Genomic DNA, 27,255 nt, shown 5'->3' on the forward strand with positions numbered 1-27,255 from the left:
GTAATGGTGAAGGCTGGCAAGGAAGTGTAAAGAGAGAATCGTCCCATGTTTTGTGTTTCTTGAATTGTATATGGGAAACTTGGAGGTAGTAGTTCTTGGAATCCGGTGGTAGCTGACTCTCCAAGGGTTAGAGCTGTGGGAGGAAGTGACTCTGAGGTGTATTTATACAGAGAAGTGACATCTCAGGAAAATGGTTGACTTTAAAGGATATTTTCTCCTGGAGGAGATGTCAGTGTGCCTGATTACCCTGTGGGATGCTCCAGGGGGTGTCATGTTCGTCTCTCGGGGCTGCTAATCATCTTGAAATCCTTTTCTCATTGACTCAGGGAGTTGTTTATGTGCATTTCATTCCTCTCGGCACAGGTCTTTGGTTAAGGAAGATATATGAATACTGACACATGTCCTTCCTAGAGAGAGGAAGGCAGGCACTAGAAGCTGCTCCAACGTCAGTTCAAGTCAAGGGAAGCTGGCAGTCCCTGGGCACAGACAGCAGTTCTGGGCCAAGGTCAAAAAGGCTATCCTGAAGGTTGATGCTGACTGTATTTGTATGCACACCCTTGAGAAAGAAAGGGAGAAGGAGAAGGACGTTTCCATCACCTGCCCACTGCAGTCGCAGGGCTCACTGAAGGCCACATATTCTTCTTCCTTGCTGTACATGCCAAGACTTATCTTGGTTGTTTTCTCGCTGGTGTCCAGCTGGAACTGCATCTTGGCCATATTGTCAAAGAGTTTGGAAAGATGGCGTTGAACCTATAAAGGGAAACCATGCCAAAGGACTGGAGAATGTATCCAGGAAGTTACTACTCGGTATTATTTAGAGGTCTACCTTGTGACAACTATCAGAGCATCGGGTACCAAACATTTAGAAGGAAACCTGTAGGGATGATGGTGATGTGAGGATGGGAATCAATTGAATTGGGTAGAAGTGGCCAAAGGAATATAATACTAGTGGGAATCATGCATTGGCTACAAACCAAAGAAGCCACCAGTTAGATTAATTTCTGTTTGATCTCCTATGGGTGGGAACAGATTGGAGAAAAAATAATGGTTAATTCATAAGCCCTCTTACTAAGAAAATACTACTGTGTGGCAGGGGATAGGCCCAGAGAAGTCTGCAGAAGAATGCTAACATGCCCAGGTCTAAAGGGTCAAGTGCAGTGGTGACAGTGGCCTGTAGAAGGAGTCACCCAGTTGTTGGAAGTGCTTTGGTGCAGCAGACTGTCCACAGGGTCCAAAGCAAGGGCGGGCAAGCTCAGTCCAGGCAAGAAGCCTGGTCATGCCAGGCTTCTCCCCAGCATGGAGTCTCAGGACACACAGGCCTCTCACAGGGATGCCTCGGGCAGAATCTCTAGGAGGGATGCTGCCCTGGGGCCCTGAGGGGAAGGAAACAGCAGCCTGAAGAAGAAACAATAAATAGAACACTGCCCTTTGGTAGAGGTTTTTTAAGTATAAGGTCCTTTAGGCTGCTGGTACCCTGAGGGTAGTCTTAAATTTACAACAACTAGCTCTTTAGCTTGTGAGATGAAAGGAACATTTTTGAGTATATAGATGAACTGTGAAAGTATTCGAGGAGAACTCACTCACAGTGACTTGGGACAAATATATTAATGGAGTGGACCTTTTTTATCCAAGAACAAATAGCAGATTAACAAACAAACCAACATGGGACCTAGGAAATTGTGCTGCAACTTAAAAGAATGAGAAAACAGGACTCAAAATAAAGAGTAAGGGTGTGTGTGAATGTATGTGTGTGTGTGTGTGTGTGTGTGTACACACACACACACACATATATATGAAGCTTTAACGAACAAAACAGAATTATGAAAACATCACCTTGTATTGTGTTCAATTAATGAAAGAAACATGAACTCTATATAATATGAGGTGAAAGACGAGATGGTAGAGGTAGAAAAATAAAATAAGAAAACCAACAAATAACAGCACAGTCTGTAACAATATTAGCAATACTAAAGGACTCATTAGCACAAGCAAATTAAATAGGGTGGATAAATTGGAGAAACTATTGCAGAATGCCAAGGAAAAAGACTAAGAGATAAAAAATATGTATGAACATATGAAAATATGTATGAATATATGAAGGAAATGTATATAGCGCAGAGAAAATAAAATCTCAACTAATGGAAATATGATGAACCTGAGGGAAAAATTTATCCAGATAAATGGAATAGAAATATTAAAAGCTTACTGAAAGATAACTTTTTCAAGATAATGAAAGCCTTGGTTTTCAGATAGGAAAAAAACACCTCATCACGTGTTGGAAACATTACTAAAATTAAGTATCTATAATAAACATACACAAATTTTCTAAAATTAAAATCTAATTTAAATTTTGATCTCTTGGACATCCACATAGAAAGAAACTAGTCTACTTATAAAAGTTTAAAAAAAAAATCAGACAGGCAGGCAGGCAGGCCTCAGATGAATTCTCTGTAACAAGAAACATCAGAGCTATTCCTGCAGGAATTTGAGGGGAAATTGCTGTGACCCATGAATTCCAAATCCAACCATTCATCACTCACATGCAGAAACTAAAGAGCCTCACAGATATAGAAGGAATTGAGGGTTATTCTATCATGCTCCATCTCTGGGGGCGGGAATATGGGGAACCACTTAAAGATTTACTCAAACCAAGTAAGAAATAAATATAAATAAATATTTAAGAGTGAATATATCATGTATAAAAAATATAAAAGGTCTGACAATGATCTTTGAACCTTCCTATACATAGAATTAATGAACATATAGTTACAAAACAGAATGCGAATGTGATAAATATTTCAACTCCACTGTGCATGGGCTATTTTGGAAACAGTTCAATCGATAGGGGGTGGAAAAAGAAGGCATGTAACTATTAGGGCTAGTCTCTCTTTAGTACTTCCTTCTTACCAACAAACCAAAAACATAATTTCACTAAGTTAAAAAGTTAGCGACGACAGGGGCGGCCAGTTGGTTCAGTTGGTTAGAGCGCAGAGCTCATAACACCAAGGTTGCTGGTTCGATTCCCACACTGACAAGTGAGCTGCGCCCTCCACAACTAGATTGAAAACAACGATTTGACTTGGAGCCAATGGGTCCTGGAAAACCACACTGTTCCCCAATATTCCCCAATAAAAAAATTTTTTTTAAAGTTAACGATGATAGAAAACTTATGCATGGGTGCCATCTTTTGGCTCTGTTGGAAAAGCTCTCATCCGTTGCTGGTGGTGATGCAAAAGAACACAACTGCTATGGAGGGAAATATAGCAAATCTAACAAGACCACATATCATTTACTCTTTGATCCAGCAATCTTACTTCTAAGGAATTTACCTAGAAGATAAACCTCCAATAATACAAGGCCCAAAGTTATTCAATGTCAGATTATTTGCAATTGCAAAATATTATAAATAACCTATGGCAAAACTATGGTATATTGGTCCATGGGGTACGATGCAGATGTGAAAAAAATAAGGGAGGTAAGGAAGCTACCTTTGAATTGATATGGAATGATATGGGGTGATTTCCAGGATATAACTAAGTAAAAAAGAAAGCATGCTACTTTTTGTGCAAGAAAGAAAGGGAAATAAGAAAGTATAAACCTACAAATGTAGATGCATATCTACTTATTTTTGCAAATATAAATATAGGAAAGGTAAACCAAAAACTAATGGAATTGGTTACCTATTAGCTATAACTTTTGACTACAGGGGGACTGAAGGGGAGGTGGTGATGACATGTTAGGAATGGGTGAAGAAGTGATACTTCTCAAATATCTTTATGCACAGTTTGACTTTTAGAATTCTGCATATTCAAACAATCAAATAAACAAGGATGAGAAAAACCTTAAAACTGAAATCAAAGAGAACCCAACTATACTTCAAATGAATAACAAAATCACACTGAAGGAGGAAGCGAACTCATCTAAGTAACTTCCTAACACAGCATTTTGACTATAGAACAGTCTAAAGGAAACTAAGAGAACTATAAACAAATCTTGAACTCTTCTTAGGGTGAGGAGAGAGGAGAGCTAATGCAACATAAAGCAGAGACATACTCCATCCCTCCCAGCCATCATTTTGAGACTCAGACTGTGTGATCTGTAGCAGTGGTTCTCAGCATGTGGTTCCCACAGCAGCAGCATCACTTGGGAAATCCTCAGTATCGCAGATTCATACCGACTGAATCAGACTCTCTGGGGGTGGGGCCTAGGAGTGTGTATTTTAACAAGCATTCCTGGTGATTCTCACACACTCTCAAGTTTGACAATCACTGACTATAGCTCCTAATACAACACTGCTTCAATTAGTTACTTTATTATTAAAAAATTTTGTAACATAGAAGGCTTGGCTTCTTCTATTTTACAGATGAGGAAAGTTTGTTTTGAAGAAGCCCAAACTCTATGTCTAACAAGTGGCTACAACAAGGCCATAGAACCCCCAAATTTGGGCTTCTCATATACACTCTTTCCACTAAACCACCCCAATGTTCAATTAACACAACTTCTATCTTATCACCCAATGGACATTTTAGCTATAACTTTTAAGCGCTAAATCTCTTAAGATTTACTAAATCTCTCTGTAGAATCAGATCAAAGGCATTCCATGTAAAGACTCAGCCCCTTCCACCTTTGCCATCCTCAAAGCTTCTCCATTTCTACTTTAGGGAGTCAGAGCCACTGATGGGTTGGAGGGCATCCTGAGAGGCAGTCATGGTGGGAATGAAGAAGCTCTGAGGGTAGGGATGATGCTGGTGGCAGCACTGGACTGAAATATGCACACTGCTGCAGAGAGGAGGCCTAATGGGGAATCCGAAACTCTCCTGCTGGGAGCTCCTCAGACCTTCTAGATGTTTCTACACGCGTTCCCTCAGCTTACCTGCTGCGGAGCTGTGCCGTTAGAAAGGATATCTAACAGATCAGAAGAGGAGAGAAAGTAAAACCTAGGGAAGGCAAGCCTTTTGGTATCCAGGTACTCCGCCAGGGCCTTCTCACACAGGTGTAATCTGAGGGCAGACACAGAAAGTCCTAAGTTTGCCTAGATTCATCGTTACATAGATATTACATAAATGCAAAAATATGCAATACAATAGAATACATGCAAAAATCAGAGCAGAAACACTTCAGGGTATTTGCAAACATTCACACCGATAATTCCCACCAGAATAAACACCTCTAATAATACCACATAGTGCCCAATATCCAGGAAACCAATACACACACACCGACACACGTATCACTCGCTCCCTTGCACAGTTAAGTAATGTAAGGATCTCAGAGACTGAAGGGCGAAAGGAAATACCGCCTCCTTCCTTACAAACGGGCAGCAAGCCGGCCCTCACCTGCTCTGAATATCTTCCAGCTTTTCATAAAGACCTGATTTGTTGGTGGCTTCCACTACATTTGGAGTTTTCTGAGCATCATATACTAGTTCTTTAAAGTCAATGTCAATGCCTTCAAATCTTTCCGAATCCTGCAAATAAAAATGTGGGGAAAAATTAACCACTACGCCTCTTAATTCCAAGAAGCTCCCCTTAAGTAGCAAGTCAAGAGCAGGAACCTGTTCTTGGGCTTCCTCACAGAAGGAAATACCTCAGCTTAAAACAGCAGCTCTCAAACAGCTTGGTCTTAAAACCTCTTTAATCTTTAAAATAATTTGTTGGAATACAAAGAGCTTGTATCAACATATCTTATATATTAGAAGCTATAAAAATTTCAAAGTGGAGAAATTTAAAAATGTTTAATTCATTTGAAAAGTAACAACATTAAACCTATTAGTTAACATAACATGTATGTACCTAAAATAATTGCATTTTCCAAAACAAAATAACTTAAGAAAGAAAGGGGCATTGTTTCATTTTTTATTTTTACAAATCTCTTTCATGTCGGACTTAGAAGATGGCCAGATTCTCTTCTTGGCTTCTGTATTCAGTCTCTTGTGATATCACGTCATGTAGCCTCTGGAAAACTCCACTGTATTGCTCATGGAAGAATGAGCATACAGAAGGCAAGTGACATTTTAGCATTTTTATTTATTTATCTTCAACTAATTTTTTCAGTTATATTTGACATTTAATATTATTGTGATAAGTTTCAGGTGTACAGCATAGTGGTTAAGTGGTAAGACATTTAGATAATTTACGTAGTGATTCTCCCCAATTAGTCTACTACCCACCTGGCACGATACATAGTTGTTGCAACATTATTGACTATATTCTCTATGCTGTATTTTCAGCCCTGTGACTTTTCTGTAACTACCAATTTGTGTTTCTTAATCCCTTCACCTTTTTCACCCAGCTCCCTAAACCCCCTCCCCACTGGCAACCAGCAGTTTGTTCTCTGTACCTATGAGTCTGTTTCTGTTTTGTTCGTTTATTTTGTTCTTTAGATTCCACATAGAAACGAGGTCATATAGTATTTGTCTTTCTCAGTCTGACTTATTTCACTTAGCATAATACCCTGTAGGTCCATCCATGTTGTCACAAATGGTAAGATTTCATTCTTTTTTATGGCCTAGTAATATTCCAGTGTATATATGTACCACCTCTTTTTTATCCAATTGTCTATTGATGGGCACTTGGGTTGCTTCTACATCTTGGCTGTTGTAAATACTGCTGCAACGAACATAGAGGTGCATATATCTTTTTGAATTAGTGTTTTGGATTTCTTTGGATAATTACCTGGGAATGGAATTGCTGGGTCATAAGGTAGTTCTGTTTTTAATTGTTTGACGAACTTACAAAACATTTTCCACAGAGGTTGTACCAATTTGCAATCCCACCAACAGTGCACCAGGGTTCCCTTTTCTCCACATCCTTGCCAACAATTACTGTTTGTTGATTTATTGATGATAGCTATGCTGATAGGTGTTATTTTAGTTTGCATTTCTCTGATGATAAGTGATGTTGAGCATCTTTCAATATGTCTATTGGCCAAGTGCATGTCCTCTTTGGAGAAATGTCTATTCAGGTGCTCTGCCCACTTTTTAATTGAATTGTTTACTTTTTTTGGTGTTGAGTTATATGAGTTTTTTTTTTTTAATTTTAGATATTAGCTCCTTATCAGATGTATTTTTGACGCATATCTTCTTCCAGGCAGTAGGCTATCTTTTTGTATATTTTTTCTTATTTCCCTTGCCCAAGAAAATATATCAGAAAAAAATATTACTAAGAGCAATGTCAGAGAGTTAACTGCCTATGTTTTCATCTAGGAGTTTTATAGTTTTGGGTCTTACATGTAAGTCTTTAATGCATTTTGAGTTTATTCTTGTATATGGTGTAAGAAGGTGGTCCAGTTTCTTTTTTTTTTTTTTTTTGCATATATCAGTGTAGTTTTCTCAACACCATTTATTGAATAGACTGTCTTTACCATAATGTATGTTTTTGCCTCCTTTTCTCATAGATTAAATGACCATATAGGTATGGGTTTATTTCTGGGCTCTCTATTTTGTTCCATTGATCTATGTGTCTGTTTTTATGCCAGTACCAGGCATTTTGATTATTAAGCCTTGTAGTATATTTTGGTATGAGGCAGCATGATAGTTCCAATTTTGTTCTTCTTTCTGAAGATTTCTGTGGCTTTTCAGGGTCTTTTGTGGTTTCATGTAAATTTTAAGATTATTTGTTCTAGTTCTCTGAAAAATGCCACTGGTATTTTGATAGGAATTGCAATGAATCGATAGATTGCTTTGGGTAGTATGGACCTTTTAACATTGTTAATTCTTATCCACGAGGATGGTATATGCTTCCCTTTATTTGTATCTTCTTCAGTGTCTTATAGTTTCCGAAGTCTTACAGCTCTTTCACCTCCTTGGTTAAATTTATTCTTAGTTGTTGTTTTTTTTTGTTTTTTTTTTATGCAATCGTAAATGGGATTGTTTCTTAGCTTCTCTTTCTGATGGTTCATTGTTGGTGTATAAAAAGGCAATTGATTTCTGAATATTACTTTGTATCCTGCTACTTTACTGAATTAATTTATCAGTTTTAATAGTTTTTTTGGTGGAATCTTCCAGGTTCTCTATATGTAGTATCTTGTCATCTCCAAATGACAGTTTTACTTCTTCTTTTCCAATTTGGATGGACTTTATTTCTTGTCTGAGTGCTGTGGCTAGGACTTCCACTACTATGTTGAAAAGGTGAAAGTGGGCACGCTTGTCTAGTTCCTGATTTTAAGAATGCTTTTAGCTTTTCCCCATTGAGTATGATGTTAGCTGTGGGTTTCTCGCATAGAGCCTTTATTATGTTGAGGTATGTTTCCTCTATTCCCACTTTGCTGAGAGTTTTTATCATAAATGGATGGATTTTGGCAAATGCTTTTTCTGCATCTATTGATACAATCTTAGGATTTTTATCTTTCATTTTGTTTATGTGGTATACCACATTAATTGATTTGTAGATACTGAACTGACTTAGCATCCCAAGAATCGTCTACTTGATCATGCTGTATGAGCCTTTTAAGGTATTGCTAAATTCGGTTTGCTAATATTTTGTTGAGGATTTTTGCATCTATGTTCATCAAGGCTATGAGCCCATAATTTTCTTTTTTGTATTGTCTTTGTCTGGTTTGGAATCAGGGTGATGGTGGCCTCCAAAAATAAACTTGGGAGCTTTTCCTTCTCTTGAATTTTTTCAACTAGTTTGAGAAGGATAGGTGTTATTTCTTCTTTGATTGTTTGGTAAACTTCACCTGCGAAGCCATCCGATCCAGGACTTTTGTTGGTTGGGAGTGTTTTGATTACTGGTTTGAATTTGTTAGTAATAATCAGTTCAGATTTTCTCTTTCATCTTGATTCAGTCTTGGAAGATTGTTGTTTCTAGGAATTTATCCATTTCTTCAAGATTGTCCAATTTGTTGGCATACAATCATTCATAACAGTGTCCCATAATCCTTTGTATTTTTGTGGTGTCAGTTGCCACTTCTCCTATTTCATTTCTGATTTAATTTTCTGGGGTCTTCTCTCTTTTTCTCTTGATGAGTCTGGTTAAAGGTTTATCAATTTTGTTTATCCCTACAAAGAAGCAGATTTTGTGTTATTTTTTTTTAGACTCTAATTTGTTTATTTCTGCTCTGATCATTATTATTTCCTTCCTTCTACTCACTTTGGGCTTTGTTTTCTGTTCTTTTTCTAGTTCCTTCAAGTGTAAGTTTAGATCGTTTGAAATTTTCTTGATTCTTGAGGTAAGCCTTATTGTGATGAATTTCCCTCTTAGGAATGCTTTCGTTGTGTCCCATAGATTTTGGAGTCATTGTGTTTTCATTTTTGTCTCAAGGTATCTTTTGATTTATTCCTGGATCTTGTTGTTAGTAGCATATTATTTAGCCTCCATGTGTTCGTGTGCTTTTCTTTTTTTTTCTTGTAATTGATTTCTAGTTTCAGAGAAGATGCTTGATATGATTTGAATCTTCTTTAATTTATTGAGACTTGTTTTGTGGTCTAACATGTAGCCTAGCTTGGAAAAAGTTCCATGTGCACTTGAAAAGAATATATTCTGCTGCTTTGGGGTGAAATGCTCTAAAAATATCAATTAAATCCCTCTGGTCTAGTGTGTCATTTAAGGCCGGCTTCCTTGTTGATTTTCTGTCTGGTAGATCGGTCCATTGGTGTCAATGGGGTATTAAAGTCCCCTTCTATGATTATATTACTGCTGATTTGCCCCTTTATGTTGGTCACTATATGCTTTATATACTTAGGTGCTCTTATGTTGTGTGCATAAATATTTACAAAGGTTATACTGTCTTGTTAGATTGATCCCTTTATTATGTAATGCCCCCTTTGTCTCTTATTGTAGTCTTTGTTTTAAAGTCTATTTTGTCTGATATAAGTATTGCTGTCCCAGATTTATTTTGATCCCTTTCACATGAAATACCTTTATCCATTCCCTTATTTTCAGTCTGTGTGTGTTTTTTGACCTGAAGTTGGTCTCTTATAGACAGCATATGTATGGGTCTTGTTTTCTTATCCATTCAGCTACCCTATGTCTTTTGATGGAAACATGTAATCCAATTACATTGGAAGTGATTACTGATAAATGCATAATTATTGCTATTTTATTATTCATATTTATGTTCTTTCCCTCCCTTCTTCTTAAAGAACTCTTTTTAACATTTCTTGTAATACTGGTCAGGTGGTGATGAACGCCTTTAACATTTTCTTCTCTGTGAAAGTCTTTATGTCTCCTTCAATTTTAAATGGTAGCATTGCTGAGTTGAATAGTCTTGCTTATAGGTCCTTGCTTTTCATCACTTTGCATATTTCGTGCCAATCCCTTCTGGCTTGCAAAGTTTCTGTTGAGTAATCAGCTGACAATCTATGGGAGCTCCCTTGTAAGTAACTATTTGCCTTTCTCTTGCTGCTTTTAGGATTGTATGTTTGTCCTTAACCTTTGCCACTCTAATTATAATGTGTCTTGGTGTGGGCCCATTTGGGTTCATCCTGTTTGGGACTCTGTGATTTCTGGGCTTGTATATCTATTTCCTTTGCCAGGTTAGGAAAGTTTTCAGTCATTATTTCATCAAATAGGTTCTCAATCCCTTGCTTTCTTCTCCCTCCAGTACCCCTATTATACGAATGTTGTTAAGCTTGATGTTATTCCAGAGGTCTCTTAAACCATCCTCATTTTTTAATTATTTTTCTTTCTTGTTGCTATTCTGATGGGGTGTTTCATGCTACCTTGTCTTCCAAATCACTAATTCAATGCTCTGTTTCATCTAGTCTGCTTGTGATTCCTTCTAGTGCATACTTCACGTCAGTCATTGTATTCTTAATTTCTGACTGGTTCTATTTTACAATTTCAGTGTCCTTTTTTATGCTTACCATCTCTTTGTTGAAGTTCTAAGTTCCTTGAGCATCCTTACAACCATTGTTTTGAACTTTGTATCTGGTACGTTCTTTGTCTCCATTTCATTTAATTCTTTTTTTCTGGAGTTTTCTTTTGTTCTTTCATTTGGGACATATTTTTTTGTCTCCCCATTTTGGCTGCCTCTCTGTGTCTGTTTCTATGTATTAGATAAATCTGCTATGTCTTCCAGTCTTGGCTGGGTAGCCTGATGTAGTAAGTTCCTTGTAAGACGTAGTAGTACAGTTTCTTTGTTCACCTGTGCCTGGTCCTTCAAGAATGTCCCTTTTGTGGGTTTTGTGTGCCCTCCTGTCATAGGTCAGCCTTGATTGCTACTGGCAGATCACTGGGAGGGACTGACCCTCAGGCTGACTGGCTATGGGGTTTGACCACATCCACAGTTTACGGGCTGCTGTGAGGAAGGCCTATACCACAGGCGGGATTTGGCCCAGCAGCCTCTGTTGCCTGTTGAGGTCACCTTTGGGTCTGCTGCTTGTGGGGCTAATTTGGCAGTGCTCTGCTGTGCTCTCAAGCCAACCTCCAGGTATATTGGTTGTGGGGCTTCTCGTGAGAGTCTCCATTTCAGGCCCATTCAGCCACTGCCTGTGACTGGCCAGGGAATGCCTGGTAGGTATTACAAAGCAACCTGCTGTTGGTCACTGCCTGTGCTAAACCTGGAGGCCATGGGAGATGCCACACTGAGAACCGAGGTTGGCTGCCACCAGTACTAGGCCTGGGGTAGCGCCTCAAAAAGCCAGGATACCCCAAGGCCTGCTGCCAACCGACAGCTCCCTTAAGACTTAGCCACTGATAGATCCTCGTGCAGTATATGAGTTGGGTGAGGCGAGGTCTTAGGTAGTCACCAGGGTGTGATGAGTGGTGTTCACTAGGTTAATGTAGATTCTGGTTTGGTGCTAGGTGTGAGTCGAGCTACTCAGCAAAAAGTCTCAAGAGTACACCTCAGGCCACCCACCTGGGGCCTGAGGACCCCTGGGAGTAGTCCATGAAAGAGTGCAATGCATAATTGGCTGCTCATTGAGAAAGGGTCTCCTGTCTTGGGCAAGTTGGGTGGGGCAGGTCCCGGGGAGTCACCAGGGTGGATCAAGCGGAGTTCACCAGACCAGTGAAGATTCAGATTTGGCCATGTGGAGGACAGCTCAACACAGAAAAAGATGGCACCTACCTGCTTGCTGTCCAGGAGAAGGATTCTACACAGGGAAAACAGCGACTGTCCTCTAGTCCTCTCTCTGAAGCCACTCAACTCTGTCTCTCCCTGTATATCTCTGATGCCTCTTGAGTCACTGTCCCTCCACTGGAGCCCAGGGTGAGTGCCTGCGAGCAAGTGAATCTGTGCATGGGCCCTTTTAGAGGACGTCAGGATTTCCTGAATCCTTCTGTCCCATCCTGAAGGTCAGAATCCCCACTGTTTTTCACAGCCAGATGTTGTGGGGGATTCTCTTCTCTGCAGCAGTACTCCAGGCTGAGGAGCTGGGTGTGGGGCTGGGGTCCCTCATTCCTGCAGGGGGGAACTCTGCAGGATATCCCTTCTGATTCTCAACTGCTACACACAGGTGTGGGGCCAGCCATTCCATGTCTCCATCACTCTGACCAGTCTTGACGTGGCTTCTTTATATTTTTAGTTACAAACCTTCTGTTCAGCTATACTTCAGATGGTTCTCCAGGTTAATGGCTCTATAATTTAGTTGTAATTTTAATGTGGTCACAGGAGGAGGCTACCACAGTGTTTATCTACGCTGCCATCAAAGATTACAAGCTGACATTTTAGCATTTTTATTAAGCTAGGTTTCATCTTGAAAATCCCCTGAGAAGGTCTCAGGGACCCTTCAGGGGTCACTGGACCACACTTTGAGAGCTGTTGACATAAAACATAATACCAAATCATGTAGATAGTGGATTCAATGCTCTTTCTAGGTCCATATATAAGTTTTTACTATAATCAAAGTGAGTTTTTCCTGAGCAAATGATTTCAAAGTTGATTAGATATCATCATTTCTGCCAAAACACACACACCCTCACAGTGTTGTTGAAATGACTGAGACAATAATATATGCAAAGCACCTTAGTCCCTTACCTGTCACTTGCTAAGAGCTGTGGTATTATTATTACATAACAACAACCATAATGGTCTGTGCTATGTGCACTATTTTATTATCCCAATTTTCATGAGGAAACCAAGCCAAGAGAGATTAAGTAACTTGCCCAAGTTCCCACAGCTGCAAGTGGGAGAGTTAGGAGCAACAGCCCCAACAGCCCCAGTCTGCTCCAGACCTCTGTAACCCATACCTCTCTCCTAAGAAGATTTAAAAACAAGAAGGTAGGGTAAAGCAAATTACAATTTCTCAATGAGAGATTTTGCTCCAAATAAAGATGAAAAATTATCAATGTTATGGAAGCATCCGAAATATCTAGTATAAATGTTTGAATAAAAGGAGCTGAATAGAAAATTATAATTACACCATGAAGAGTTATGTTAAAATATGTATACATGTCAATAAAAGTTGGGAAATATTCATAATGAATGAAAACAGTTATGAGTCAGAGTATACGAGTATGACTAATTTTGTCATATTTTGAAATTATCTCTATTATTGTATCGCTAATACAAAGAAGATAAACGTATATTTACACATTTTAACACAAACCTATGTTTGAGAAGTTGATGGTACTAATTCTTTATTATGTTTAATTAAAGTCTCTACAAAACTCTCCACCTGTGTCCTCATCTCCTTCTAAGTAAACCTGCTCCAGTTACTAGCACTGGAGATAAATAAAACCTGGCTTGTTAAATTGGCTTAATTATAACAGCCATAACAGAATTGTTTTCTGTTATTTTTCATTCCAAATGTACAACCTTTATATGATTTTGTGGAATGAACTGGGACAATTAATGTTTTAATGGAATGTGCTTTAACTTTTAAGCAAGGCCTGGACAACATGTGACATTTTGGAGGCAAACTGATTTGTAAGCAAAGAATTTGCTATGCTAAAGAGATAAAGTCTGTAAAAAAAAAAAAAATTTTAATGAATTAGAGTCCACTGAGGGGGTAAGTTAGTGGCACATTAATTAGGACAAGAGGCAATCAACCACAGGGAAGGTAATAATGAGAACACATATTTTAGAGAAATTCATTGTTCACTATTTAGCTGAAGACTGGTATTTAAAATCTGGCACAGGCCAGAGGTTTACAGAATGGCTCACTGCTGAGAAGGAACCTGAATTTGCCTGGAAAGAATGCTCCCTTCTAGTCTCCACCTGCACTGTAATTATCTGCAGAGAAACCCACGTGTAGCTCATCCCAAATTGCAGTAGTAATAGTTTTGATCTCCTTTCTTGTATACACATTAAAAAAGAAAAATAAGTTCTTTCTTTTCCCACCTGTCCACAAACAGACTGACTGGTGTGCGTTTCACCTTCTTGCTTTTCCTCTGCCTGACTTTTGGTGGCTTGTAAGATCGTGGTTGGTGGAGGTGCGTTTGAGTGAAGCCAGGGCAGGCGGGCAGAAGAGGAAAGGGCTAGAGGATGCAGGAACAGGGTGCTCTTCCCTTGACTCAGGTAAGGGAACAGAGAGAGCAGGGTTTCCTTAGCACGTACCTGTGGCAACTGAGCCCGGATATCTTCAGATCCAATGAATATACTTTCCAGATGAGACCATGTCCGCTGCATATCGAACCAGATAGAGATGACAGCATCAGCTGTGGACAGCTTCTTCTGCCAGCCTGACACTTCCTCCAGGAAGAAAGCGATGTACTTGGACACCATCAGGTTCTGAAGCTGAACTTGGTTATCCTCCAGAACCTCAATGAGGTCCTCATCCGAACGCAGCAGGGGGATGTTGGTCCGCGGGTGGGGCTCGTACTGGAATTCCATGCCAGCCCAGGTGGTCTGCAGCTCCTTTAAGATCTTCTCCATGCCCATCTCTTTCACAGCTTTGTCCACAATGCCCCTGACCTCGTCCTCAAAGTGGTGCAGCTGGAGCTGCAGGAGGTGTGCCAGGGTGGTGTCCTCGCCCATGGTGAAGCTCACGCCCGTGGCCTGCATCAGCTGCCTCCAGTGCCGGTCCCGGATGGCCGGATTCTGCAGCTCAGCCACTGCCCTCAGGGAGGTCAGGGTGTTCAGCACGGTGCTTTCCAGGCCTGTGAATGCATCCCAGGCCCTGACCTCCTTGTCAAGGTTCCGTATGTGCCTAGTAAACTGTTTGCACTCCAATTCCATGGCCTCCACGTTAATATTCCTCCACGCAGTGGTCTCCCAGGCATGGATAGTGGAGGTCACCATGCCAATTGTGTCCCAGAGCTCCTTCAGCTGGCAGACCTCCTTCCTGCACTGCTTCAGCTGCTTGTAGTCAGGAATGTTGACCTCAAACAAGCTGGCAGAATCAGAAATGGAGGCCATAGTGGATTCCATCTGCTTGATCTCAATGTGCCTAGCATCCAGTAATTGATGAGGGTCAGTGCTATCAAACCTACAAAACACAAGGTGTCCCTCTGTAAGTACAGCACACAAGTAAGTACCCATTTCCTAAAATCACCAAAGGAACACCAGCTCAGTCCTTTAGATGCTGAGTATTTTAGCAGACAGCAGTGATTTTCAACAAAGCCTGGGGAGAAAAGACATTCAGGGTAGATTGGAATACGATGAGCATAACCAGTCGGAGGAAAGGCAACTGAAGAGGAACATCCAGCTTGGATCCTTTCTTCACATCCCAGGAGTTAAAAATACTCTCATCCTCCACTTCCCCAGCTCCCCCATCCAGGTGTAGAGGAGAAAGCCCATTTGTTCAAGCTCCCTTTATACTCTTTCCACTTATCGGCTCCCACACAACTCGACACCAAAGAGCATTGTCTTGTTACCTATAGAGGCTGTAAAGTCAAAGCTTCTGCCAGGAGCTGCTAGTGGTAGGTAGGTAAACTTTAAGTGACAGAGCTGGCACTTACAAGTCCCAATCTGGCATTGCAGCTTTTATCCAGAGCCCTCCTGGCCAATCCCATCTCAGGAGCCGCGTGTGTCACAATGATACAACTGTGACATCATCGACCCATCTCCAGGTGGCCATAGCCACAGAAGTGCCCTGGCCCAATTCCTGCCCAGAGACATACTCACAACAGCTACTAGTGGTAGGTAGGTAAACTTTAAGTGAGAGAGCTGGCACTTACAAGTCCCAGTCTGACATTGCTCCCTCCAGGGCAGTGGCTCTCAGTGTGGCTGTGTACTAGAATCTCCTGGAACCTTTAAATAATCTCCCTGCTCAGGCTGCTCCCCAGTCCAAGTAAATCAGAATATTTGGGGGTGGGACCCAGGTGAGGGCATTTTTCAAACTCCTTGGGGGGTTGCAATGGGCCAGGTTGGTGTTCCTTGTGGTGAAGCTCACCCTGATGGCCAGCACCACTTTCAGGCAACAGTGTCTCCAAGTTCAAGAACCACTTGAAGACTGAGCACAAAGCCCCCACCAAAGCGCTATATAGTAACTGCTGCTTTGCTTCACTATGTGCCTCAAGGCAGGCTCTTAAGTCCCTCTGCCAGGCTGTTCTTGATCTGTTCCTTCCCCCCTTTGGCCTGCTCCCTCCCTCATCCAGGGGTAGCCTCTGGTTCTGTACTTGGACTTCTGTAAGCACTATAGCCAGCTTTACAAGTTTAGTTCACGTTTCCTCATCGTCATCACGTCTCTGATGCTGATGGCACACTCCCACTGTTCCTGATCTTCACTACTTTATCCCTCCAGAATTGCATTCCTGGTATAGCGTCTCCTCCAACTTAAGAACTCTACCTGCAAAGGAACCCACATGGGCAGATAACATCTCTTTGGTCAGGAGCACCCAGAACCCATGTGTTCAAGCAGCCTCATTTTCCTCCCCTAACCTCCCTTTACCATTTCTCCCCATCTCCAATCTCAGGTTTTCTCGTTTCTGTGAGCTTAGAGGGCTAGATATTGGGGATACCCTGACTTAAGGGTGAATACTATGGTCCTCTAAAATCAGATCAGAGCATCACAGGGTGTATCATCAAGGGGAAAGTTGAGAAGAAATGAGTGACAATTGGCCATTTCCTCCAGTCATGTGTGTGTGTGTGTGTGTGTGTGTGTGTGTGTGTGTGTGTGTGTCTGCACATGTTGCCTGGTGGGGTGTGGAGGGGAAGGGAAAAAGGTAGAGAATGACATACAAACTCTTTTTCTTGAACTGCCTCTTCTCTTGGTTGTCTTTGGAAATATTTGAGTTGACGGATGGCAAGTAATCCTAATTAAAGCCATTTACCTGAACTGCTCACTACTTAAGCCTAATTACCATGCAACACAATAACGGTCATGCATACCATTAAATTAGTGTCAGATTAACTTTGATGCTTGCTATGTTTGATTCCTGCTTGTTCAATCTAAATAGTTTTTGGCCCATGTGCTATGATTGTGGATTTACATCTTATGAGAGGGAGACTGAACATCATTGCCCCGCACCGTTCTCCAGCTCCCAAGTGTTGCAGAACAAAACACAAGGTTGGCCTTCTCAGAGCTGAAGAGGGCCCTCTATTTATATAGGCCAGGAGCTTTCTCCCCATAAGAGCAGTAGAAAAAAAACGTGGAAGGAAAGAAAGGGAATGTCCTCATGGCAAGTGGTCCAGCAGAAAAGATTGCCACTCGAGTGGTCCTTCTGCTTGTTCTTCATTTCCAAAGACTAATTGTTGGTGTATGTAGATTCTATCTTTTATCTTGACTAGACTGAACTTGAAAAGTGAACTTAGCCTCTTTTCCAGCTTGTATCTCTCCAATGCAAGCTCTATCAGACAAATTCTAAAATCCCACATTGTATTTATTAATGGAGTATAATTGAGGAATAACTTATTAGGTAAGATATGAGCTATTAGAGTGTTTGGGGGTGTACACAGAAAACAAATGATCTTTCTAACCATTTCCTCAGCACATATGAACATCCTTAAATCAATATCAGTTCCTCAAATATTTGTAAGAGGTGACCATTTGTCAAATATATTCCAAACTTCATCTACCCTGAAGCATAATTTTTATTTATCGTTTAAATTTGTGGACAGTCATTTCCTGTAGCTGAGCACACATAAAAGTTAATTTGGCCTAAGTAGTGAAAGGAACCTCTGGACACGAGGGCAGGTAACCTTCTTCCCATTTTAAAACTCTAGTGCAAATTGTCACGATATTCATAGACCTGATTAATGTGCCTAATAAACTTGAAACCGTTCTCCAAACCCTGAGGGAGCAATACAGCATAAGAACAGGAAAGTAATAGGAGAGAAAAGGGTGTAGTAAGTCTTTGAAATGGAAATAATAATGCATAAGTATTTTAATCTAAAAGAGAAATGTCTGGAAAGTCAGATGAATAAAACTAGAATGAAGAGAAATGGAAATACGGTGCTCATGTGTGTGATCTTAGAAAAGTGATTGATTCCAACCTGACCTAGACATGAGCAGAGAGAGAGAGAGAATGGAAAAGTGACTTAAATTAATTCTCAGGACGCTGGCAGTTGGTAAGTATTAACCTCAGTACCACACCTATATATACAATGAACGATGGCCCACCTCTGCTTGATACCCCACAGGTATCATAAAACACAACATGTCTGATCTGAATTTGTGATCTTTCAGTTCTTCTCATTCTGTGGCCCCCATGTCAGTGAGCAGTGAAAACAATACCTTCCACTGAGCTGTCTGAAATGGAACGTAGAAAATTATGCTAGAATCTCCTCCCTGCTCACCTCCCATACTTAATCAATCCTGCTGATTCTCCCTCCCGAATCCATTCTCCTGTCTCCATTCTCACCGCCACTGCTTCAATTCAGGACTATGGCTTCGCACCTGGGTAGTTGCAATCACTGTCCCATGGAGCCCCCGGCCTTGAGTCTGTTTCACCCTGTCCTGCTCCTCACAGGCATGAGAGTGTGGTATTTACATTACGTCCTTCTCAGCTTAGGCTCCTCAGTGGGTGGTCACAGTCCAAACCTGGGCACGTGGACCTCTCCATTCTCATCTCCCACTTCCTGCATTCCAGCCATACACACATGCGGTTCCCCAGCTACTTCTTACATTTTCATCCTCTGTGCCACTGTATGTTCTGCTTCCTTGGCCCAGAAGATCCTCACTTCCCACGCCTCTTTTCTGCAAGTGGTTAATTCTCATTTACCTATTGGCTCAAGCACCATCTTCATGGGGGACTTTTGTTCTCCTCAGTGGGAGTTAGAGTTGGCACTCAATGAACATGTCTAATTACTGATTTTTGAAGTTGTCCTTGAGGCTGTGAGTCCTCAAGGTCAGGGAATGTGTATCATCTTAAAATTCTAGCACTTATATCATTTTTTGCAAACTCCACTGTTGGGACCAGAACCTATGAAAAGTCTTGAATCAGTGAATGAGTCAGATTAACTGGAAGAACAGGGTCAAGCGGAACTAATAAGTCTTAGGATACTGATATGGTCCTGGGAGAGTTAATGATAATATAGCCAGCTCTTTTCTCCAGCTATAGACAACAGACACTGTGCAAGCAAGACAGAGCCCTTCTTTCCTCATGTCTGTAGCATCGAGCTATTTGGAAAGCCTTGCTTTTTTTAGCTGTCATGCAGGAAAGCACCCAATGAGAGGGTGTCTCCAACACAGCTCTTCCAACTGTTCAGAGAACCTAGTTGCCAGTCAGCTGAAAACACTAGCTCTCCATTGAGCTGGAGCTCAGAGGAATCAAAAACTTTAGCTAAGAAACCCCTGGATCACCCTGGTTTTGATGTGGGTAAGAAGACTGCATGTCATGGCATCGGTCCTTAAGGTCAGGAAGACCTTGTTCAAGGCCAGGAAGACTAAAGAAGAGAATGCAGCTAGAAGTATGGAACATTCCTTTCACTCAAAGGGGAGAGAGAGTTTGTCTCCAATTTTAAAAGTTGTGCAAAGTCCTTGAATCTCAGCATGATGATTTAGTCAATTACTGTGAAGTGAGAGAGCTCAGCTAAGAATATGCTGATACAGTTTAAAGTTAAGAAATAAAGGAGAAAGTAAAACTTGCCTTGGACGTGAAGAAAGAACCTCAACCCAAGCAACCTGACTTCACCCAGCACCTGTCAGACTACAAGGGCCTAATGAGACACTCACTTTCTTTTTCCTCCTCAGAGACAAAATCAATGTGAGCTTAACCTGTAATCTAATCAAGAGCAGAAACTTGCATTCACGGAGAAATGTACCAGGGTCTGCACTTTAAAATTCGTAAATGATCTCAAAGTGAAAGAACCAGAATTAAACTCATTAAACACACACAGTACCTAAAAATTTTAAACACACATTCACACACACCCAGCTAAGAAACAAAATAAAACATAAGCTGATACCCTCTAAGATTCCCTTTAGCAATAAATCTACAATGCTGCTCTAGTCCTGACGGTTTTCTTGACAAGAAGAGGAATACATCAAAATTGCAGTAACGTTTGGTTTTCCACACTGTGTGCAGTTCTTTTCAAAGCATTCTTTTGCAAAGATTCATCTGCATGTCAAATTAACAGATGTGAATTTGGAAACCCAGCAAAGAGTAGCAATATCCTCATAGCCAGCAGATCCAAGTGTGAAGAAAGAAAAAAACAATGCAGCTATCAAATGGAAAAAACATCGCCAGCTGATTGATACACACACACACACACACACACACACACACACACTCACACGATGTAACTACGAAAGAGGGAGGGACACCAGATTTCCAACAGATACATAAAAACACACCAGCAAATAAGTGTTGTTTCCTTTCAAGCAGTCTCAGAAGTCTGTTTGGGAAGATATTGCACCAAACATCTTTGGAATTCCTCTTTTGAAATTTTCTGAAGAGACAGTTGCTGCAAAGATATTATTAGGCTGGTGCAAAAGTAATTGCAGTTTAAAAGGTTAACAACAACTGCAAAAACTGCAGTTACTTTTGCACCAACCTAACATTAGTGTCATTGTTTGTATGGCTGCTGCAGTCAGTGTGATAATTGTTAACACAAAGCAGTACCACCCCGCTTGGTAACCCACCTCCCTCACCAGCTTTGGCTCTGCATGATCTGTGCTGAATTTCAGAACGTCAACTGCATGCCAAAGGAGAAGTCAAAAGAATGGGCCTCAGACTCTAAAAGGAAAGTCCCAAAAGGTGCTCCACAAATGTTCTGAGCACTAAATGTTTCTTTGGAACAAGGGCATAGCTCTGAAGGCAATTATTCTAAAGGGATACAGACTCATATGGAGTCATACGCCCTGGCATGACTGCTTAAAAAGAAACCAGTTACATCACCTAGAGCAGCAGTCTCCAAGTTGGCTGCACAGTGGAACCACTTGAGGAGCTTAGGGTTACAAACTACTGATGCTCAGGAGTCACCCCCAGAGAGTTTAATTTAGTTGGTCCTTAGGACAGATTGCACATTGGAAGCTTTAAGTGCTCCCCCAGGTGATTCAAATTTTCAGCCAACATGGCCGCACACTGCTTTAGAGTCCTATGTTGTGCATATATCTTAAGCATGGTTTACACAGCTATCCTTCCGACTCTAAATATACTCATCCTGTTCTCTGTAGCCCCAAGTATAATGTTTGGGAGATAGCAGCTGCTTAATAAATGTTTGTATAATACATGAATGATAAGAGTAGATAGGCCCTTACTGTGTGCCATGCTGAGTGACCAACAGTCCCAGTTTGCCTGAAACAGAGAGGCTTCCCCGGATGTGTGACTTTCAGTGCTGAAACCATGAGTCCCAGGAAAACCAAGATGGTTGGTGACTCTATGCTAAACACTTGCAAAGAGTATTTCTTTCATCCTATCAGCAACCTAATGAGGTGAATATTATTATTAACCCCATTTAACAGATGAGGAAACTGAAGCACAGAGATACTGAGTAGCTTCCCTGACATACACAGTAAGTTGTAGGCTGAGACTAGATACTAAGCAGCTGGAATCCAGCATCCACGTACTTAATCATTATGCTGTATTTCCTTCTAATAGAGCTGTAGGGTTTTGTTTTTACTTTTTTGGATTTGTTTGTTGGGTTAACCTGTATCTCTCAATATTATATTTCTGTGAGTAAGTAACCCTTGAAAATGAAAAAGTTCTTCCCTCTTTACATAGGGCATGTTCAAGTTTAAAGACTTCCAAGCTTGTCTACGTATATAAAACTACAGAGGAGAGCCAGCAAGAAGCTGAGCTAGGGAAACTGAGAGCAAATCCTGGAACTGGAGTGAGAGGAGAGTAACCATTTCACCCAGCATTTCAGCAGCCACAGGACAATTCAGAACCAGCGTGTTCTCCTGGTTGGAGACCCTGGTGCTAGGCAGTGGACGAGGAGCAGACCCCAGGCAGGCGTCTCCACCAAGGGAGGAAGCCCCTGAGAAAGGAACACATGTGTGTGCATGTGGGCACATGTGAATGGGGTTGCCTACCCTGTACCTGTTTTGTTTACGCAAAGACCCTTAATCACAAGTAGGGAGGTGTACGAGCAATACAAAGTAGAGAAAGCACACCCTGAAGTAAACCCTTCACCTCAATCCTTCCTTTAGGCCACCAAAATGACTTCCAACATTATTTTAAATCCTATCAGCTTTTTTTTTTTGAAACCGAAAGGAGTCCGTGAGAACTTAGAATACTAACAGTTTAGTAAACACCTAGTAATATTAGGTCCAACCACTATGGAAAACAATACGGAGTTTCTTCAAAAAAGTTAAAAATAGATCTACCATACAACCCAGCAATTCCACTTTTTGGGAATGAAAGCAGGATTTCAATGAGATATATGTGCTCCCATGTTTATCACAGCATTATTCACAATACTCAGTCAAGATGTGGAAACAACCCAAATGCCCATCAACGGATGAATGGATAAAAAGATGTGGTACATATATACAGTAGAATATTATTCAGCCATGAGAAAGGGGGATATCCTTCCATTTGCAACAACATGCATAGACCTTTAGCATATTAAACTAAGTGAGATAAGTCAGAGAAATACAAGCAGTGTGTGATATCACTTATATGTGGAATTTTAAAAAGTTAAACGTATAAAAAGCAAAGAATAAAACGGTGGGTTACCAGGGGGTGGGAATAGGAGTGATGGTATTTAAGGGTGCAGACTTATAACGAGTACTAAATAAGCCATAGAGACTAATGCACAGTATAAGGACTATAGACAATAATATATTGTAATTATGTAATGTGATAAATATCACTACATCGGTAATCATATTGTAACATATAAATGTATTAAAGTAACACACTGTACACCTTAAACTTACCCAATGTTACATGTCAAATTTATTTTTTTAAAACCCTCTAGTAATTTTATCATATTAAATCCCTTCATAGGCCTGGAGACACAGAAGGTTCTAGCCCTTTTTTTTTAAGGCAAAGTATTTGTACAACCTTTGGTCACCTCACATGGACCATGGTAGGACTCTGTCCACATCAGCACTGTGTTCTTACCAATGGACCTAAATGGGGGAGAAGACTGTTAGCTAGCCACCATCTGCTAAAAGAATACACAAATTCAATGCAAAGATCATCAGTGACTCAAAGACGGCCATGTTTAAAGGAAAGGAGGCAGCAGTGACAACTTGGGCCCATACCTGAAGGGAGCTTCTCTGTGGAATCTCTCCCAGAACTGCCGCTGTTCAAGCTCAAAGGCCGCACACCTCTGGCGGAGAAGAGCCACTTCATTTGCCTGCAGGGGGGCCACACGCTGCCTCACAGTGATGGCCAACTTCTTTATGTTGCTCCATTTCTCAGGCAGCTCCTGCAAAGGAGACCTCGGTGTGGTCAGACACACAATGTGCTCCCCGCCCCCACAGTTCTGAAGTAGGACAGTACCCAGGTGTCTCCATCTCTGCGACAAAGCCATGTGACGATGTCCCGGTATCACTGGGCTGTTCTCAATCCCCCTTCCTTGACTTAGCTCCCTGGTTGCCTGCTCCCCTCATTGTTACCTACTTTAGATTCAACACCATTCTTCTTGACCTAACCTCTAACCTAGTAATCTGTGCCCTGTTCCGTATTTTCAAAAGTGCTTGGTTATTTTATTAGGTTGGTGCAAAAGTAATTGCAGTTTTTGCAAGTATTATCCTTTTAAACCACAATTACTTTTGCACCAACTTAATATGTCCTCTTAGAGCACGTTAACATTTCTCAGACCTGACTTTTTCCTCTGAATGCAAAAGTTGGTTCAGCCCTAATTCTGGAAAAAAAACCAAAACACTTCATCCACATCAATTCTCCCAGGTATCTCCAGTATTATGTTGTTTCATATTTACTGAGTTTCAAGCATGTGCTAGACATTACACATACACTACACATACAGTCCCAAAACATGGACCTTGGGTTGTCGCCAAACCTGTTTTTCATTACTTCAAGCCAGCTCACCTCACTCTGAAATCCTGAAACTGTCCCTCTATTTCTTTTATTAAGAAAACATAAACTTTGCACTGACCTCTAACTGCTTAAACACTGTTTCTGGCAATTCTTGTTCATAGGCCTTCAGCAATTCAATAGTTTGCTTTAAGGGCTCAAACATCTCGTCGGTGCTGCTCTGCCGTTCCTTAAGAGCCAGGAGCTGTCCCATTACCTCAACCAATCCTTTGAAATCTCCTTTTTCAACTTCCTTGAGCAGGCTGCTCTCACTATTTTTTATAAACACTTCAAGGTCAGCCAAGCTAAGCAAAACAAACAAAGAGAACATCAGGAGCCATTTTCCTTCCACTGCTGGAAAGGAAGATTCATTTATTTCTCCAATAATAATGGCTATTGTTACAGAAAACTTTCCATGGGCCCAGCACGCTGCAGTGACTATCCCATAAGAATACAGGCCTCTTTAGAAGTGTCCAAGTCATGAAAGACAAAGACTGAGACCTCCATGCTGCAGGGAACTCAGGAGACATGACACGTTGGTGGGACAGCTGGTGACGTGAATAAAGTCTGTAGATTAGTTACCAGTTCTATATCAATATTGACTTCCTGGTTTGCAGTACTATGGTTACACAAGATGTTATTACTTGGGAAAACTGAAGCCAAAAGAGACCTCTTTGTACTATTTTTGTAACTTTTTTGGTAAGTCTGAAATCATTTCAAAGTGAAAAGTTAAAAAAACTGAAAAAAAAAAAAAATACTGTGACCTCTAAAATCATGACACATTTGGGTTAGATTTTGACACTTAGGAGATGTGTAACCATGGCCACGTCATTTAGCATCACTGAGACTCAGTGTCCTCACCTATAAGATTGGAAAGATCATTTCTGTTTCACTGGATATTATAAGAATTAAATGTGATTTATTCTTTCATTCAAAAATGTTTATTGAGCATCTATCTATTCTGAGCCCCTAGCATGTCTCCAGGTTCTGAAAGTAGAATCATACATAAGATAAACAAAGGCTCCGCCCTAATGAAGTTTACATTCTAGTGGGAAAAGTAAATAGGAAACAGTGATAAAATCAGTTGTATACTTTCACATAGAGATGAGTGCTATGAGATAAAGAGATAGAGACTAAGAAGAGGGCTATTTCATATGGAGCACTCAGTGAGGCCTTTTTCCTGAGAGAATATTTGAGCAGAAATGTAAATGATGTGAAGAAGTGAGCCACAGGAAGAAATGGGAGAAGAGCTTTCCAGGTAGAAGGAGAAGCGTGAGTAAAGGCACTGAGACTGGATTAAGTTTGATTTGTTTGAGTAAAAGGGAAAAAGTCAGCGTGGTGGAAGCATAAGTGGAAAGGAGGCAGCATGGAGGGAGAGGTCAGAGCATTGACAGGGGCCAGATACTGCAGGGCCTTACTGACCATGGTAAGCCCAGGTTTTATTCTAAGCACAAGGACTCTGAGAAGGAGAATGACATGACTTGATTCATATTTTCCAAATGATCAGTAACTGGCAGAGAACAGGTTTTAGCTGGAGGCGGTAGTGATGGTGGTGGTGGCATTGGCGATGGGAAATCAAGAATAGAGGCCATTTAGGGACTACGGTTGGTACCCAGGTGTAGACAGAAGATGTTGTCTTTGAACTGGATGGTGGATGTCAAAAGTAGTCAGATTCAAGATAATTCTGCATGTATTGCCAGTGGGGCCCCCTGATGTATTGGGGGAAAAGGTGTGAGGGAACGAGAAAAATCAACAGTGACTCCTGGCAATGGGGCAAATGATGATGCCATTTAAAGGTCTGGGGAAGACCAGCTTTTCTTGGAGGGAGAAGAATAAGTTTAAACATGTTAGGTATGAGGGGCGTCACAGACACCAGGCACCTAAGTGAGACACTTATAGGCAGTTGAATGTAAGTCTAGAGTTCCTGACAGGGGTGAAAATATATACTTGGTACTTACCAGCAAACAGATGGATTTAAGTTGTTGGCTTAGATGTCACCCAGAATAGAATGTAGATAGAGAAGACAGTTCAGGATTGAGGTATCAAGAATTCTAGTATTTTGAAATCTAGAAGAAGAGATGAGCCCAGCTAAGGAGACCAAGAAGGCATAGCCAGTAAAATAGAAGGAAAACAATAAAAGTAAGGTATCCTGAAAGCCAGAGAAAGAAACTGTTTGGGAAAGGAGTGATCAGTTGTGTCAAATCCTGCTGTGAAATACAAGTAAGATGAGAGCTGATAATTGCCACAGTAATTGGCCATAAGAAAATCAATGGTGACTGCAGAGAAAGTTGGAGACTCATGGACTTCTGTTTCTAGCTGTCTGATGTACATGGTAATATGAATAACCCTTCTGCTAAAACAATTAATATGCTTAAGCAAATATTTCAAAATCACTTCAAAATGCATCACTAAAGTAACATGAAATTAATGAATCTCCAGAGGCTGAAAATGTAGTTAGAGCAAGAACTAAGTAAGGTTCAAAGCTGGCTTTCATGTGATAGTTTCTACTGATCCCCGGAGACCTTGAGTTTCTCTTTTGACAGCTTTATGGCATGTGGGGAACAAGTGACTCCGCCTAGGACCCATACAAGGTGAGGGGGCTAATAGAAAGCTGCCCATGAAGTCGCAATACCGTAAGGGTGAACAAGAAATACATACGCTGCACAGAAAAGGACAGTACGGAAACGTACCTGCCTTAACCTGGGCACTAAGGGGACCACAGGGCAAGTTGAAGTACAAGTGGTCTGGGATTGCAGGAGTCCCTTGAGGACTGGCAGAGACAAATACAAATCCTTTCCAGAGAAATGCAAGCAGAATCCAATCCTCAAAGGATTCCCATAGATAAAATCCAAGGAACATTATTTTTACAATCAAAAGTCACAAAATACACAAGGAAGGAAGTCACCATGAGTAGGGGCCAGCAGAAACAGCAAAATTAAACCTGTGACGATTTCAGATGTTGGAACTCAGATGCAGAACATAAAATAGCAATATTTAATATATTTAAAGGCCACAAAAAGAGTTCTCTTTTAAGCATCTTACTTCATTGTTCTTGACT

At 40.9% G+C, this 27,255-nt stretch overlaps 1 protein-coding gene across 1 annotated transcript in view; it reads right to left on the reverse strand.

Annotated features, from left to right (window-relative positions):
- DNAH9 (dynein axonemal heavy chain 9) overlaps positions 1–24,498 on the reverse strand; it is a 241,202-nt gene extending 216,704 nt beyond the window's left edge. Inside the window, exons 1-6 of the mRNA XM_074319350.1 lie at positions 24,280–24,498; positions 23,423–23,589; positions 14,443–15,313; positions 5,337–5,467; positions 4,874–5,000; positions 598–750 (exon numbers count right to left, since the gene is read on the reverse strand). Of these exons, the coding sequence (XP_074175451.1) occupies positions 598–750; positions 4,874–5,000; positions 5,337–5,467; positions 14,443–15,313; positions 23,423–23,589; positions 24,280–24,411 (1,581 nt within the window). The 5' untranslated portion in view covers positions 24,412–24,498. The remainder of the gene's footprint in view (positions 1–597; positions 751–4,873; positions 5,001–5,336; positions 5,468–14,442; positions 15,314–23,422; positions 23,590–24,279) is intronic.
- Positions 24,499–27,255: the final 2,757 nt, after the last annotated feature.

This window comes from Rhinolophus sinicus, linkage group LG15, assembly GCF_036562045.2.
Source record: "Rhinolophus sinicus isolate RSC01 linkage group LG15, ASM3656204v1, whole genome shotgun sequence".
Taxonomy (NCBI): Eukaryota; Metazoa; Chordata; class Mammalia; order Chiroptera; family Rhinolophidae; genus Rhinolophus; species Rhinolophus sinicus.